The following is a 14,306-nucleotide window of genomic DNA, read 5'->3' on the forward strand; positions in this document are numbered from 1 at the left end:
CCAGTCATAAATGCTGGGCTTTAATCTTTTATCTGAAATTTTTTAGGGAGGGGGCGGCTCTGTGTCACTCCTAGAAGTGCTTGGGGGACATGAGGTACTGGATATTGTACCTGAGAATCATACATTGAAAACGTGCTCTAACCTTATGAGCCATCTCCCTGGCCTCACTGAACTATTTTTAAGTTGAGAAATAACTGATAAAAAGTACAGAACTTTAAAGTATGCAATTCTATGAATATTTATATATGTGTGCACCCATATAACAACTAGGATCAAAATTCAGTGGATTGTCACCCATGCTCTGAATCTTTGTTTGGTATTTGGGCTACACCTGGTAATATTCAGGGCTTACTCCTGGCTCCTTGCACAGGGATCGCTCCTGGGGGTGAACTCATGTCATCATATGTGGCACTATGTAGTGAACTGGGGTTAGATGTGTGCAAGGCAAGGACATTAACACCTGGGCTGCCTCTCTGACTCCTGAAAGAAGAATAGCTTCTTTCTCCTTCTCTGTCAGTATCCCCAGGGGTAACTGCCATACTGACCTCCATCCCCATAGAAGAATTTTTCTTGCTGTTCAGCTATCCTTAAATTTCTCCTTCCCTCCTTACCCTACTTGTCTGTGTAGTTCATTTGCCATATGCAAGATTTTCAGTGTCAGCAGCTCTTGTTTTCTTGGTTTGTATGTGTATTCCCCTCATATGCTATTACCTAAATTTTCTTCTTTGTGCCATCTCCTTAGCTGAATATTAAGCTCATTGAAGGTAAAAATTACACATGTCTCATATATTTGTATGCACATATCAGTAAATATTTGTGGAACGAAGGTTAGTGTTGAATGAATTAGTGTGTGTGAAAGAGAAAGTAGACACAATACACAGAGACTTGGATCAAGAAAAATCTCTCTCTCTTCATTTACCCCCATAAACAGTTTATTTTGACTGATAGTACTTTGTGTAATTTTGGGATTGTGAATTACTTTTTTGCTTTGAATGATAATGCACTTGACTTTGGGGACTAATTATAGGTAGAGAGGCAGGAATGGACTCAAAGTATATAAAAATGCAGAAAGAGAAAAGGTCAGATGGCCAAGTCTAAGAGAACAAACATGCTCTGATCCACGCTACTGAGCCCCATGTTTCAGTCCTCACTTTGCAGCTTACTTGCAGATCATAGGCAAGCGACATCACTTTCCTGAGCTTCAATGGGATAACAGTGACAGTAATTTCGGACTCCACTCCACAGGAGATCAGTTGGTTCTTTGTTTTGCGATGCTCTTGATAGAACCCAATGGGGGAGCCAATCCAGGGGGGATTGATTGGAATTTGGGAATAGAATGCATGTGTGGGGGAGGCAGGGGGGAACCTAACTGAGGGAATGACGGAAACTGAGATGACTAGGATGGAGCTGGAACCCATGAAGGATGGAAGAGGGAGGGAGGTGCATGAAACCCAGACTGGAAATAGATTCCAGGACAGCCCATATGCAACATGTACTCTATCACTGAACCACATCTAGATCCTGAGGTCCCTAACTTGGTCCAAGGACTTTAGGGTACTGCATCTATAGGTAGAAAGGGGTTTTGCAATACCATGCCAGTTAATCCCCCTTCTTCCTCAAGGTTTAAAATCACTTAGATGAAAAGGCAAATCGGTGGATTTCCTAAGAATCAGAGAATATTAGAGGCTCCATATATTTTAGAAACAAGTCTAAAAAAGAGCCTAGTTCAATGCACTGTGTACACTGAAGCACGGAGAGATGTTTTTTTCCCCCAGGGCTGACAGAAGGGACCATTTTCAGATTCCCGTTACACAGTATTGTAAGGCTTGACTTCTACAGCAAGATTCATTTACTCTTGTTACTGTTTGGAGAAAAGAAGGCTCTGGTCAGGGCCCTAGCTAGCAAATAAGAGAGACATTTGTTGGAAGCTTTTTTAGTTTCCAAAATTTGACACACAGTTTTCAACTCAATTATCTCTAGTCTTTTACCTATGGGATTAGCAATCTCCTCCTGTTTGTCTACTCTGTTTGCCTTTCTGCTAGGTGCTGGCTGGGATGGGGGATTAGAAAAGATTAAGCCCATCCCTCCTGCTGCCAAAGATCTGAGGAGATAGGGCTAAGAAGGAGAGAACAATAACAGACAGTAGGTGAATCCGAATAAAGTGAATAGTGCAGGCAATGAATGCGATAGAGGTGGAGAGAGAGAAAGAGGGAGAGAGAGACTGTTCAGGGAGCTGCAGGTTGGTGTTGAGAAGAGTACAATTTCATGTGGGATTTGAAGGATGTGTAGGATTGTGGATTGTTTATGCAGATGTGGTGAATGACACTGAATCTGAGTGCCTATGCACATGTGCATGCACACACGCATGCAGGCATACACAGTTGCAGAATGGTAGCATGTATTGAGCTCTTATATTGCAGATACTTCATAATGGTCTACCTAATTTGACTCCCTTAAACAAACACAATCCTAGAACTAAGATAGCAGATCACCAGTAACATTTCTATGAATAGATTGGAAATTGAGGGGCATGCAGGGGGTTAAGGGTTAAACTGCATAAGTGACACGGTTAGGGTAGTGAAAGCAGACAGGGAATTAGAATCCTGGTCTTAAACACGCGTGGCCATTCTGCATATGAGAAAAAACAAAAGGCATTCCTAGCTAAGTGAGGATGTTGGCTTGGTTACAGTCATTAAAGCCAAATTTCCAATTGAAGTTCAGCATGGAAATCGGAGCCATTAATGAAGCCATTTAATGAGTGCTATAACTTCATGCTTCCTTCCTTGAAGAGAGTAACTTGAGGTATCCAGATGTTGCATTCCAACACCAGAAGCTGCACAGCCACATCCTGAATGTTCCTGGGTTTTGTTGTAGACGATTTAGCAAGAAAACCTCAGGAGAAAATACAAGCCAGTGTCTGAATCAATTCCTGCCTCTTGTTGGTCCTTATTAATTAACACTTGAAGAACATCATGCCAAATGCTGTGCAAGGCTTGGGATTAGATAGGCTGTATTTGTCAGGAAAAGCAGAATTGGAAAGGGTGTGAGGATGACAGTCTTATAATACAGTTCTACTGTATTTTATGTTGTTAATCTGGCAGGCAGCCAACACCCAAAAGTGTTTCCTAGGCAAGGTGCCTAAGCGTATTTTGCTGGATATTGTCCTAAAAGCATTGTGAATCTCCTATATGTTGAAACCAACAGGAGATGGCTTCGCATAAAGGTCCGTTTCCTATTTTTCCTATCCCAAGGAAAGCAACCTACAGTCTCTAGACGGAAAGCAACAGGGATGAAAGGACCTGGTCTCAATCAGCAGAGTTTATCTGATTCTTGGGTCCCTCTGCACCCAGATGATCCTGCCTGCTAGGAGCAGGTTGAGAAGCAGCCGTTTCCTTTCAGGGTGGGAGGGTGGGGGCAAGAGATCAGAGGAAGGTTTTATTTTTCTTTCCTTTCAGCGAGTCTGCGAGGGAAGGCGTGGCTGGGGAAACGAAGGAGGGCCTGAGAGGGTGCGTCAGGAGTGGGCTGCGTGGCCGGAGGTAAAGAGAGACACACACAGGAGCGGAGCGGGGGAGACAGAGATCAGCACGAAGATGCCTCTGACCTAGGCATTGAAATGGGAAGTGGGGCTGCGGCCAGATAGGTAAGAGAACGACGCCCTCCCGCTCTCACACTTTTTGCCTGGTGGTGCTGGTGGGGTCGGGGAGGGGGGGGTCGGGGTAGAAAAGAGGAGAAGCGAAGAGCAGGGCATCGCCAGCAATTACCCCCAAAGCAGAGCTGGTGCCTCGACAGGCTTATTCATCCCCCCCTCCACCCACCCAGGAACTTCGGGAGGGCTGGCCAAGTGCTTCCCCGGTGCCTGGGGTGCAGATGCGTGCCAGCCAGCTCCTGGAGCGGCTCGGGTGGAGTCCGTCGTCCAAGCTCCGGAGGAGGCGAGTGGTGCACGGGGCTGGGGAGGAAGGTGCCCGTGCACGCGTGCAGGCTCAAGAGCACAGAAGGCGAGGCAGGCCGGGGGTGGGGTGGGGGGGGAGGAGATTGAGGACGCGGTGGTGTGTGTGTGTGTGTGTGTGTGTGCGGGGGGCGGGGGTAGGGCCCGCGGAAAGGAGGGCGGGTGAGGTGCGAGGCTGAAACGGGAAGGAGGCGAGGCGGGGGGAGTTGTGGTCCGAGGGCGGGGGGGGGGGCCCCGAAGCCGCGCCGGCCGGCCGGCGGGAGGCGGAGGCAGCGAGGGGGTGGAGAGAGGGAGGGGAAGAAGGAGGAAGCGAGCGCGGCCGCTGCAGGGGGAGGAAGAGCGGGAGGAGGAGCCGGGAGCGGCGGCGGCGGCTGCGGTCGCGGGGAAGGCGCGGCGGGCGCGGGGCGCGCGGGAGCCGGGCCGCGGGCTGCGCTGCCGGTGAGTGGAGCCCGGCGGGCCGGGCAGGGGTGGGGTCGGGCAGCGGGAAGATGCGGCGCCCGCGCGGGCGGAGGGACGGGGCGGGCGGGAGCCCAGCCCCTGGCTGGCCGGGCCTCCCGCCCGCCCTCCGGCTTCCTCCCGCCCCGGCTGGCCGGCGCGATGGGGGCAGGTCCCGGGCGGGCCGGAGGGCGGGCGGCCCGGGCCGCGGGGTGGAGCTGGGGGCTCGGGGGGTGCAGCCGGCGGCGGGCGGCTGCCCCGGGACGGCTCTAAATTGGCCGAAGGGCCCGTCGACGGCGAAGTTGCTCGCGGGGGGCAGAGGCGGCCACGCGGTTGCAGGAGTAAGCGAGTCCCCTGTGGCGCGCGCGTGAGACCAGGAGCCCCTGCCCTCCCCGTCGCCCTCCCCGCCTGCCCGGCCCCTGGCCCCTCTCCTGGCCCCCGCAAGTCCCCTCCGCGAGGGGCCACTCTCCGCCCCGTTGCCCCCACCCCACCCCGCTTCCCCGGGCACCTCTTCCCACCTCCCACCCCCCTCCCCGCTTCTCCCCGCGGCACTGCGGGGTCCCTTCAGGCCTCACCCTGACCCTCCCTGCGCCCCGCTTGCTTGCTTCACCACTGCCCCTTTCCCCGTTTCTTCCCTCCCTGCTTGTTACCCTTCCCTGCTTCGTAATTCCCGATGCAATTGCCTCTTTGAGACCTTTTTTTTTTCCTCTCCTTCCTTTTAGATTGGCCAACGGCTCGTTTCCACCCTTCCTCGTTGGTGGCCACTGGAGAAGCGCGGGGGGCTCCCCAGACAGCCGTGGGGACAAGTTAGAGCCAGCACTTTGCCCCGGGCCTCGCGTGTAGCTTCCCGTTGGCTGGGTGTCGGAGGGGGTTGCCGGTGCGGGGGTGTGCCCTCTTTTCATGTCCCATCCCCCGGGCCACCCTCGGGGCCCGTGTTCCAGCGCACTCTTGCGGACCACACGGCGGTGGTCTTGGGGAGCCAATCGGCGTCATGTCCCGGTATAGCTACCAAAGTCTCCTGGACTGGCTGTATGGGGGCGTGGACCCCAGTTTTGCAGGCAATGGGGGCCCCGACTGTGCTGCCTTCCTGTCTTGGCAGCAGCGGCTGCTGGAAAGTGTGGTGGTCCTGACCCTGGCCCTGTTGGAGATCCTGGTGGCCCTGCGGCACATCCTGAGGCAGACGAAGGAGGACGGTAGGGATAGCCGAGGCTGCCAGCCAGAGCAGGTGACCCAGCGGCCAGAGGAAGGCAAGGAGAGCCTGAGCAAGAATCTGCTCTTAGTAGCCCTGTGCCTGACCTTCGGGGTAGAGGTGGGCTTTAAGTTCGCCACCAAGACCGTCATCTACCTGCTCAACCCCTGTCACCTGGTCACCATGATGCATGTGAGTGCGTTGACTTTTTCCTGGGCAACCTTAACGCTAAGTCAATTCTGTGCTCAGGACACTCAGCAGGGTAGAGCACCTCTGCTCCGGGGGAAGTGGGATGGGCAGAAACCATTTGCAGACGCGGGCTGTCTTTGCGCAGAGTTGCCTTTCCTGCACCTTTGCACGAGGCATCAGCCCCACAGTGGAGGTGGGGAACGTACTGCCTAAGCCCAAGGAACCACTGGCACGCAGGCCCATGACCCTCCACAGACCTGCCCTGGCCTCTCTCAAGCAGAATGTCCATCCCCAACCAGGTGACCCCTTTGCAATCTCATGCCTGCCCACCGTGCCCCAGTCCTCCTGCCAAAAGTGAATTACTCAGAGGCCTGTTGACACTCTTTCTTGGAGGTGGTCACGTAAGGTTCCTTGTCTCCACTGTGGGACTAGGGGAGGGAAATACTTTCAGGGGTTTCTCCGAATAACAGTTCCATTTGGGGGTGAATGCTCTGAGTGGGTGAGGTTTGCCTCTGAATGCCACCGAAGCAACCCCCAGTTCCCGCTAGTGCACTCTGAGCCCAGGGGCGGGGGCTTGCTTTGAGGCTGGTGACCTCTATCTGTGGTGAGAGGGCATTTATTTTATGCATGCCTCCCTGTCTTATCACTCTTATTCTCTCTCCTGTGGTCATGGTTCAGGGGCGCTCAGAGAGCTGCTTTCTTTACCTCCTATTAGTGGTGCTAAGAAAAACAAATGGGATCTAAAAGGAAAGTTGCCAGATACATAAAAATAATCTGGGTGAGGACCAAGAGTGAGATTGTCTTTCTGTACTCAGCCTGTGTGGAGAGATGTTCTAAAACTATAAAATCATGGAGGAGGAGGAGGAGGAGGAAGAGGAAGAGGAGGAGGTAGCGGAGGAGGAGGAGGAGGAGGAGGACGAAGAGCAGGAGGAGGAAGATGAGAAAGAGAAAGGGGAAACAACCTCTTTTTTAAGATTTCAGAGCTGGTGTCTTTGCTGGGCAGTTTTGAAACCTGTCATTAGCATCTCCATTGCTTTTGTATATAACAAAACCTGTGTTGGGGCAGGAGGTTGAGGTGATTAGCTCTGTTTTATAGGCCTATTGGGGCCTGGAGAGGTCATTTGCCTGCAGCCAAAAGACAAATTAGCAGCTGCCCTCTGCCTCCCCCCCCTTTTTGGATTGAAGGCTGTCGAAGGCTTGGCTGGGCAGGCTGATCAGCGCGGTGCTGGCTGTCTCATTGGAGCTCAACTCTTCTGTGTTCCCCGCATTTCACTGGATTGTTAGGATCCTGGCCTCAGTTTCCCAGTCTGGGAAATGTGTTGAATAGCTTTAGTCTACTTCTCTGGAAGTCCTGCAGATGGGCAGGAAGGTGCGGATTGCTTTGAAATAAGGAGCCTCTTATTGATTGGCATCGAGTGGGACTGGAGTGCGCAGCTTTTTTTTTTTTAAGAGCAGGCTTCTTGAGGAGTGGTGGTGCCTTTCACAGGAAGCCTAGGGCTCTCCCAGCTAGATCTTCTGTCTAAATTTGAGCCAATCCTCTTTCTTTCTTTCTCTTTATTTATGAATGGGCTTTTTGTTAATGAGAAGAAACAACACATCTCAGCCACTGTTCTTGGGACAGGAGTGCTTTTTGGGGATGGCAGGTGGTGAGGGTCAGAGGGGGCCGCTTTTACAAAGGGGTCTTGAGGCCTCTGGCACCCATATATCTCGAAGGTCAACAAAGGACTAAATTCAGCCCATCTGGGGCTGCTGCTGGTGTGATGACGTCACACCTGGCAGCACCAGACTTTTTAGTAGAAAGGTTTCTAGAGGCTTTTAGAAGATGCAGGAGATTTAGTCCTGGCATTAATGAGTTGTGTGACTTTGGGGAAAATACACTCCCTGGGCCTCAGTTCCCCCATCTGCAGTGAGAGGCGGTGTCTTCTAAGTATTGATGGTATGTGTTGTTGGGGATTCTTGGGAAGTATATAGCCCAGGGTTAATCTAGAAATGCTTTTGGACAACTTGTGTAGGAAAAGGAAAATAGTTTCTTCTCAGCTTGCGCTTTGAGCCCGTGTTCTCTGTTGAACATGAATCTCGCCTGTTTGTCTGTTTCTTTGCTGCGTATTTCCACTTATTTCCACTCTGGAGAGGCCTGTGTTCTCTCTTGAGCACAGACTTCCCTCTTTCCTCTCACATCTTTCTCAATAAATTTCAGTAAAAACTAACTTGCTTTATCAAGAAAAAAATAGTTTCTTCTCTGGCAAGGTCATGTAGCTCTATCTTTTCATCCTTGTTCATCTTTGTTCCCTCTGTGACCCCAGGAAAGTCAGCCTGACCAAGTCACTGTTGGGAACATGTGCAGAGGATGATGAAATCATCTGCCAGCTTTGCATCTGCGTGCTGTTGCAGAGAGAGATGAATGTTTAGGGCCGATGGGCTGATATCCTTTTCACCTGTGCTTTCTTCTGTTGTCCTGTGCTGAGCCAGAACTCTGAAGCCATAGGGAGGGCAGAGAAGACACGCAGGCTGAGAATTTTTGTGTCTCACTTGGATCAGGCCCCTTTGCCCTTGACTCCCAAATTACAGCCTTGGTTCATTTAAATAGGGACCTTTGACCTGCATGGGCACTTTGCTTCAGAGACATCTAACATTCTATGCAATCCCTATGCTTCTTCCTGGGAAGCAGAAAGGTATAGCTTTTAAAAAGTTGCTGTGAGTCCTGAAAAACAAAATTGAACAACAGATGGTTGCAACAGTTTTCCGACTTGGTTGCCGCAATGACTAAGGATAGTAAGGATGGTTAATAATACCTTACATCTATCTAGGATGTTACTGTATATAAGGCACTTTCATATGCTTCCTCTTGTTTAGCATTGGATAGATTTACTGGTGCCCAGAGCAAGAAAATTAAAACGTTTTCTGTGGCTGTAAACTCGAAAGGGCAGAGATCAACTACGAAGTCATGCTTTGGCAAGTGAATTAGGGTTTATTATGCTAGTAAGTTCTGTGGATTTCAGGGGTCCTGGTAAGGAAAGAGAAGCTTTAGCTGAAGCGAAAGAGCTAGTTTAGCAGTAATAACGTCTCTGATGTGTCTCTTCGACCAGCATAAGTTGATTTTGACTTCATAGAAAGGTTTTGTTTCTCCGAGTCCCGGTAAGTTTCAAACAAGGGTGGTATTGCTTTGTGCCAGGAAATAGAAGGGTTGGTGGGAATTAGTAACTCAGCCTCAGCTCCCATTTTTTAGTTCGTTAAATATTTATTCCCAAGGCAAGTAAACAGACCCTCATCATGGCCATTCTGCTTTTGGGTGACCGCCAACATCAGAAGCATAAGCACCAGGAAGGGCAGTGATGGGGTGTGGGGGAAGAACAAAGTGGGGAGCACTTCTAGTGGTGCTTAGGAGCAGAAGAGCAGTTCTTGTGCCTATTTTCTGTTCTTGAACAATATTCTGTGTCTTGGGCTTCTTTTTGGTCATGTCTGTTCTCTCCAAGGTCTCAGGACTGTGGATTAAGAGAGCCGCTCCATCTCACATCTGAACTCAATGAGGTGTTTGAGGGTTCTTGGGCCCAGCAAGCACAGGGTTTATTAGCGCAGTACTATTAAACAACCCCCCCTGCTGTATGCATTGTGGCATTGCCAATGACATGGTTAAATGTTTCTTCCCGCACGGCTTGTTTCTGTGTACATGGTATTTAGGCAGAGAGGGGTGACTGGGAATGAATTTGATTGAATGATTAATTAGGTTGCTTACCAAAAAGCTCTGCAGAAGTTAGTAGTTGTTATGGCTTTAGAAGTGAGAGGCCACTGTGGGAATTGGGGCTTTAGCAGGAAGAGATTCTCAGAGCTATTTACGTCTGAAAATCTGCAATTCCTCAGCAGACTGCAAAAATTGCCAATTTGACTGATTGCATTCACACAGACTGGTCGTCTTAAATGAGTGGCTCTTTCTCACCCTTCCATGCAATTATATTGTCTCTGTTTTAGGAACTTAACACATCCATTTGGGATGTCTTCTCTAACGACCCAGTTCCTTTTGGTTCTGTATCAACATCTGCATCAACATCTTCTGATTAGATGCCAAACTTAGTGACTAGAGCACATGACAGTGAATGCTGCTTGCATGTCTCTCTGTGCATAAGATACCCTGGATTCAAGCTATACATTTTGGCAAATACTAAATGATTCTTTCTATCCCAGAGCCCCAGACCACTGGTTTTTCTCCAGTAATACTGAGGAAGCCCTGCCTCTACTCGAGTTGCCTTTCTATTTCTTTTCTGTCTTCTTTTCAAGATGGTAGAAGTCTGACTTCCATCAGAGATGTCGTACTTGCTTTTGCTTTACTGTTTTGAATTTTTTAGTTTCTCCTAGATGAAAGCATGAAATGGCAAAGATTTAGGACAGTTTGGAACTTTTGGTGCTATCACTTGAAGCTCACTGAATATATCTGATGGAGTTCCACTTGCTCTGTGTCAGCTTTGTTGTAAAGAAAACCTGATGGATTTGAGAACTAGGCTTTCGGTCCCTCCACTCCACTGACTTTAGACCAGCCACATCTCCTCATTCCCATCTGTTGTCTGGAGTGCTGATAACTGCTCCTGCTTGGAATTTATGTCCATGGGTAATGAGTACAATGAGGGATCCAGCCATCTGCTGACAGCTTATCAGATGGACTGTGTCTTGTGTCATCAGTCCAAAGGGATACATGGGAATGATGTTTATATGGGCCTCGAGAGTGAGGCATTATATTATACTTCTACAGTGGGCATGACAGTGCTTTTAGAATTATTTTACGTCTCTCCCTGTCCTTGCCCACTTAGGAAATTTGCAGGGAATTTTTCCATCTTTCATTGTTATAGTCTTTTGGGGACGTCCATTATAAAGAAACGTGGTATGCATTTGTGGATTAAACAACACACAGACAGCCTTGGGATTTAAATATATGATGCTAGTTTTGCTCATGGCTTGCTACAGAAACCAGAGCTAATGATTTAACCTGTTCCTGTCTTGGTCTTCTCTGTGAAATGGGCCGTGTTGGAAACAAAACATTATAATCTTGTGAAAAATTATGTGGTCACTTAAACAGAGAAGCTGGGCAAATTTGACCAAAGCTGCCAGGCAGCCAGTAAATTTTTACCTCAGATTCAGAAATTGCAAAACCTCAGTTCCTTTTCAACTTTCTTTGATAGCTATTAGAATACATTCCTCTCATCATTTCTGTTACTTTGGTTTGGATCCTGGCCCATTGTTCTTGCCTTTCTAATGCATAGCCTAGAAAACTGGATGCAGTGATTCTCACCAGTGCGAAGCCACATCTAGCAGAGAGGAAAGATTTACTTCCCAGCCTTTCCCTGCCAGGCACCTGTTAATACAACCCAGCATGGCGCTTGCTTTCAAATAACAGTATGTTGCTGGCTCCTACTCAGGGGGTAAGCCACAGGCTCTCTGAATTTTTGTCCCTTTGCCATGCATGATGTGCCACTTTTGTCAACTTCATGAGATTTGTTTTTTTTCCTGCCCTTGGTAGATACGCCTGAAGGGTCTAGATCCAAAACCTTACTAGATGACCCTGACTTCTGAGATTGTTCATCCTCTTTTCCCTGAGACCATTTAGCCCCTTAACATAGACCTTTGTGTAAATGTGAGTGATTCTGTAAGAGCTGGGCTGGGGCACTGGGTTTTGTATGTTGGTTCAGTCTCCATTTGTGGGAGCACTTTTGAAAGGAAAAGAGTGGTGTTTTCCCCCTCTTCTCCCTTTATAACTCCCTGCAGAGCTTAATATCATACCGTAGTGCACATTAATTGGTTAATGTGTGCCCCGATGATGATGGCTGAATGATTGACATAGTGGAGCTGCTTCTTTCTTCCCTTTTTCCTTTTCCCTCTGGTGGCCCAGTCTATATGCCTTTGAGGTCTCCTAGGCACTGTTCTTGGGTCTCTTGTGCCCATTAGCACACTCTCCAGCCTGTTTTCTGAAATAGCTAGATGAGAGAGATGGTTTCAGATCCAGCTCACACTTCTTTTTTGTTGAATTTCCATCACAAAGAGCTGGTTATTAGAACTGTGGCCTGTTCTCTGCCCAAAACTATCTGCCTACTTTCATCCCAATGAGGAAATTATGTGTCGGATGTGATCTTAATTCCCTGGTAGACATTTAGACGTGTCTACTTTCTTCTTTTGTTTCTTTGATTTCATATAATTTGAAAAAAAGAAGTTATTAGGCTGGTGACTCACTTTTTATCTCTTTCTCCCTTTCTGTATTTTGCAGTGGGAAGCATATTGGTTCTCAAATGAAAGTGTATTTTTTTTTTTGCTTTTTGGGTCACACCTGGCGATGCACAGGGGTTACTCCTGGCTCTGCACTCAGGAATTACCCCTGGCCGTGCTCAGGGGACCATACGGGATGCTGGGATTTGAACCCGGGTCGGCCGCGTGCAAGGCAAACACCCTACCTGCTGTGCTATCTCTCCAGCCCCATGCAGTGGGAAGCATATTGTCACCTGGTTTCACTTGAAATGTCCTCTGCAAGAAGAGCCAGGTTTCTCAACTTTTCTTGTTCTTAAAGTGTCTTTTTAAAAAACTTGTTTTCTAGCTTTCTTGCAGTGCAATTCACAGAAAATTGTAAGGTATTTAGCATGTACAGCATAGATATCTGTAATGCAAATAGATAACCCCACTGACTTAACAAAAACATCTATCTATGGTCATTCTTCGCATTTCTTAAATTGAAACTATTTAGGGGCCAATAGATAACTAAATGGGCTGAGCACATATTTTGCATGCAGGAGGCGTGGGTTCCACCTCTGGCACCACATGGTCCCCTGAGTACCACCAGAAGTAATCTCTGAGCACTTAAGGGTGTTGCCCCAAAAGAAAGAAATAAATACTAATGATAAATTGAGAGTTTCTTGTCTCAGGTGCACTTCATTGCCAGTTTCTGGGTGAGTGGAAATCAGGAGACTGTAGATGTGGTGAGTAATGATTCTTTAACGTTTTGAGTCTCTTGGAAGCTTGTAATAACGCAGATGCCAATTCTCTACAGAGTCTGAGTAGGTGTAGGGCAAGGATGAGGATCTGCAGTTATTATAAACGCCCGAGTTATTCTGATGCCAGACTCATCTGGACCCCACTTTCAGAGACTTTATTTAGTGGATAAGATGTTAGGTGGGAAGTTGGTTCAAATGCTCATTATTCTGCTTGGGAATCTGGGTGCCCTATGTCACCCAGATCCCCAGTTCGGCATCTAGTTTTCTGGTCGCATGCCCATCATCTATCTGTATTTATGTAGGTGTTAACATGGCAAAGATTATAGAATGAGGGTCACGCATTATTGTGAGGTGGATTTTAAGGCTGCTTCAAAAATAATTCAATGCCTGGTCCTTGTGTCAGTTGAGTATTTCTACCAGTGCATCTAAATCTTCCATTCCCTTCACATTTCCTCCCTTCTTTCTAGTCTCTTGAGGTCTTTAGAAAGTAACAATAGGAAGTATTGACTCAGTGTTGCAGGACTCTTGCTTTAAAGGCTCAGGCAAATTTATTCATCTTGAATCCATTCAAGAACCATTTCCCCCCCAAGGGCTTATTACATTTTAAAAGCACGAAAGATGCAAAGGTAAAAAAGGAAAAATTCCTGCCCCTCACAGCCCCACCCTCATGTTGCTCACAGTGTAGGTCAGATAGGCTAGAAAACAGACTAAATGACAGTCTGATGTACAGGAACAGATTGAAGAAAACATAGAGAACAGAGGGTCTTTTCTCCCTAGGACAATTAAGGAAAGCTTCCAGGAGAGATGGGTGATTTGTGAGCTGGCTCATGAAGGAGGAAGGAGACTTCTGCAGAAGTGGGACACCTTGTTTGTCTCATTTGCTTCAGCTAGTGTCTCTAACGGGATCTGGCTCACGGCAGGCACGTCTGTGTCAGTGAATGGGTAGGAGTGTACTGGGTGCTGCAAGAAGCAGGGAACACGAGGCATAAGAATTAATATGTGCACAGGCACGAAGTTGGCTTCCTTTTTACAGGAGCATGTCTTAACTGTAACTTGGAGTGGTTTTACATTTTATTATCGAAGCAGACTTCTATTTGGGGGCCAGGGTCTGAGATTTGGGCCCACACCTGGTGGGGCTTAGGGATTACTCTTGGGTCTGTGCTCAGGGATCACTTGTGATGGGTCTTGGGGGCCCCTAGGAAGCTCTGGGGATGGAACCCGTGTTGGCCCTGTGCAAGGCATATGCCTCAGTTGCTCTCTGGCCCGCTCAGAGGCACATTTTTTTCTTTCTTCCCTGGTCTAGCAAAGAAGACTCCCATCTCTACTGGTCAGGAAAATTGCACTCACTCACTCACAAGCCTCCCCCTCTCTGCCCCACCTGAGCGATAATGGTATTCTCTGTGCTGTGTCAAGAAGAGCCTCTCTGTGAATCGCCGACACAGAGATTGCTGATGAGAGTGTGGGGACATTCAGTCTGTGAAATGAGCTAACAGGCAGCCTACCTGTGGCTAGAAGGCCATTTTTCTTTTTAAGTGGTACTGGGTGTTTAGTTGCTGCCTCCGCAAAGGACTGCAGCAGAAGT

The 14,306-nt window shown here is 48.4% G+C and overlaps 1 protein-coding gene across 8 annotated transcripts in view; it reads left to right on the forward strand.

The window, feature by feature from the left end:
• Nucleotides 1–3,505: 3,505 nt before the first annotated feature.
• Nucleotides 3,506–14,306, forward strand: part of TMEM164 (transmembrane protein 164) — a 187,807-nt gene continuing 177,006 nt past the window's right edge. For 2 of the 8 annotated variants that reach the window (XM_055119728.1, XM_055119731.1), the window contains exons 1-2: nucleotides 4,264–4,384; nucleotides 5,104–5,762. In XM_055119728.1, coding sequence (XP_054975703.1) covers nucleotides 5,373–5,762 — 390 coding nt within the window. In that variant the 5' untranslated portion in view covers nucleotides 4,264–4,384; nucleotides 5,104–5,372. Of the gene's footprint in view, nucleotides 3,641–4,263; nucleotides 4,385–4,589; nucleotides 4,723–5,103; nucleotides 5,763–14,306 lie in introns of those variants that run through there. The other 6 variants (XM_055119730.1, XM_055119733.1, XM_055119729.1 and 3 more) reach the window with 6 other exon arrangements.

This window comes from Sorex araneus, chromosome X, assembly GCF_027595985.1.
Source record: "Sorex araneus isolate mSorAra2 chromosome X, mSorAra2.pri, whole genome shotgun sequence".
In the NCBI taxonomy this organism is placed as follows: domain Eukaryota; kingdom Metazoa; phylum Chordata; class Mammalia; order Eulipotyphla; family Soricidae; genus Sorex; species Sorex araneus.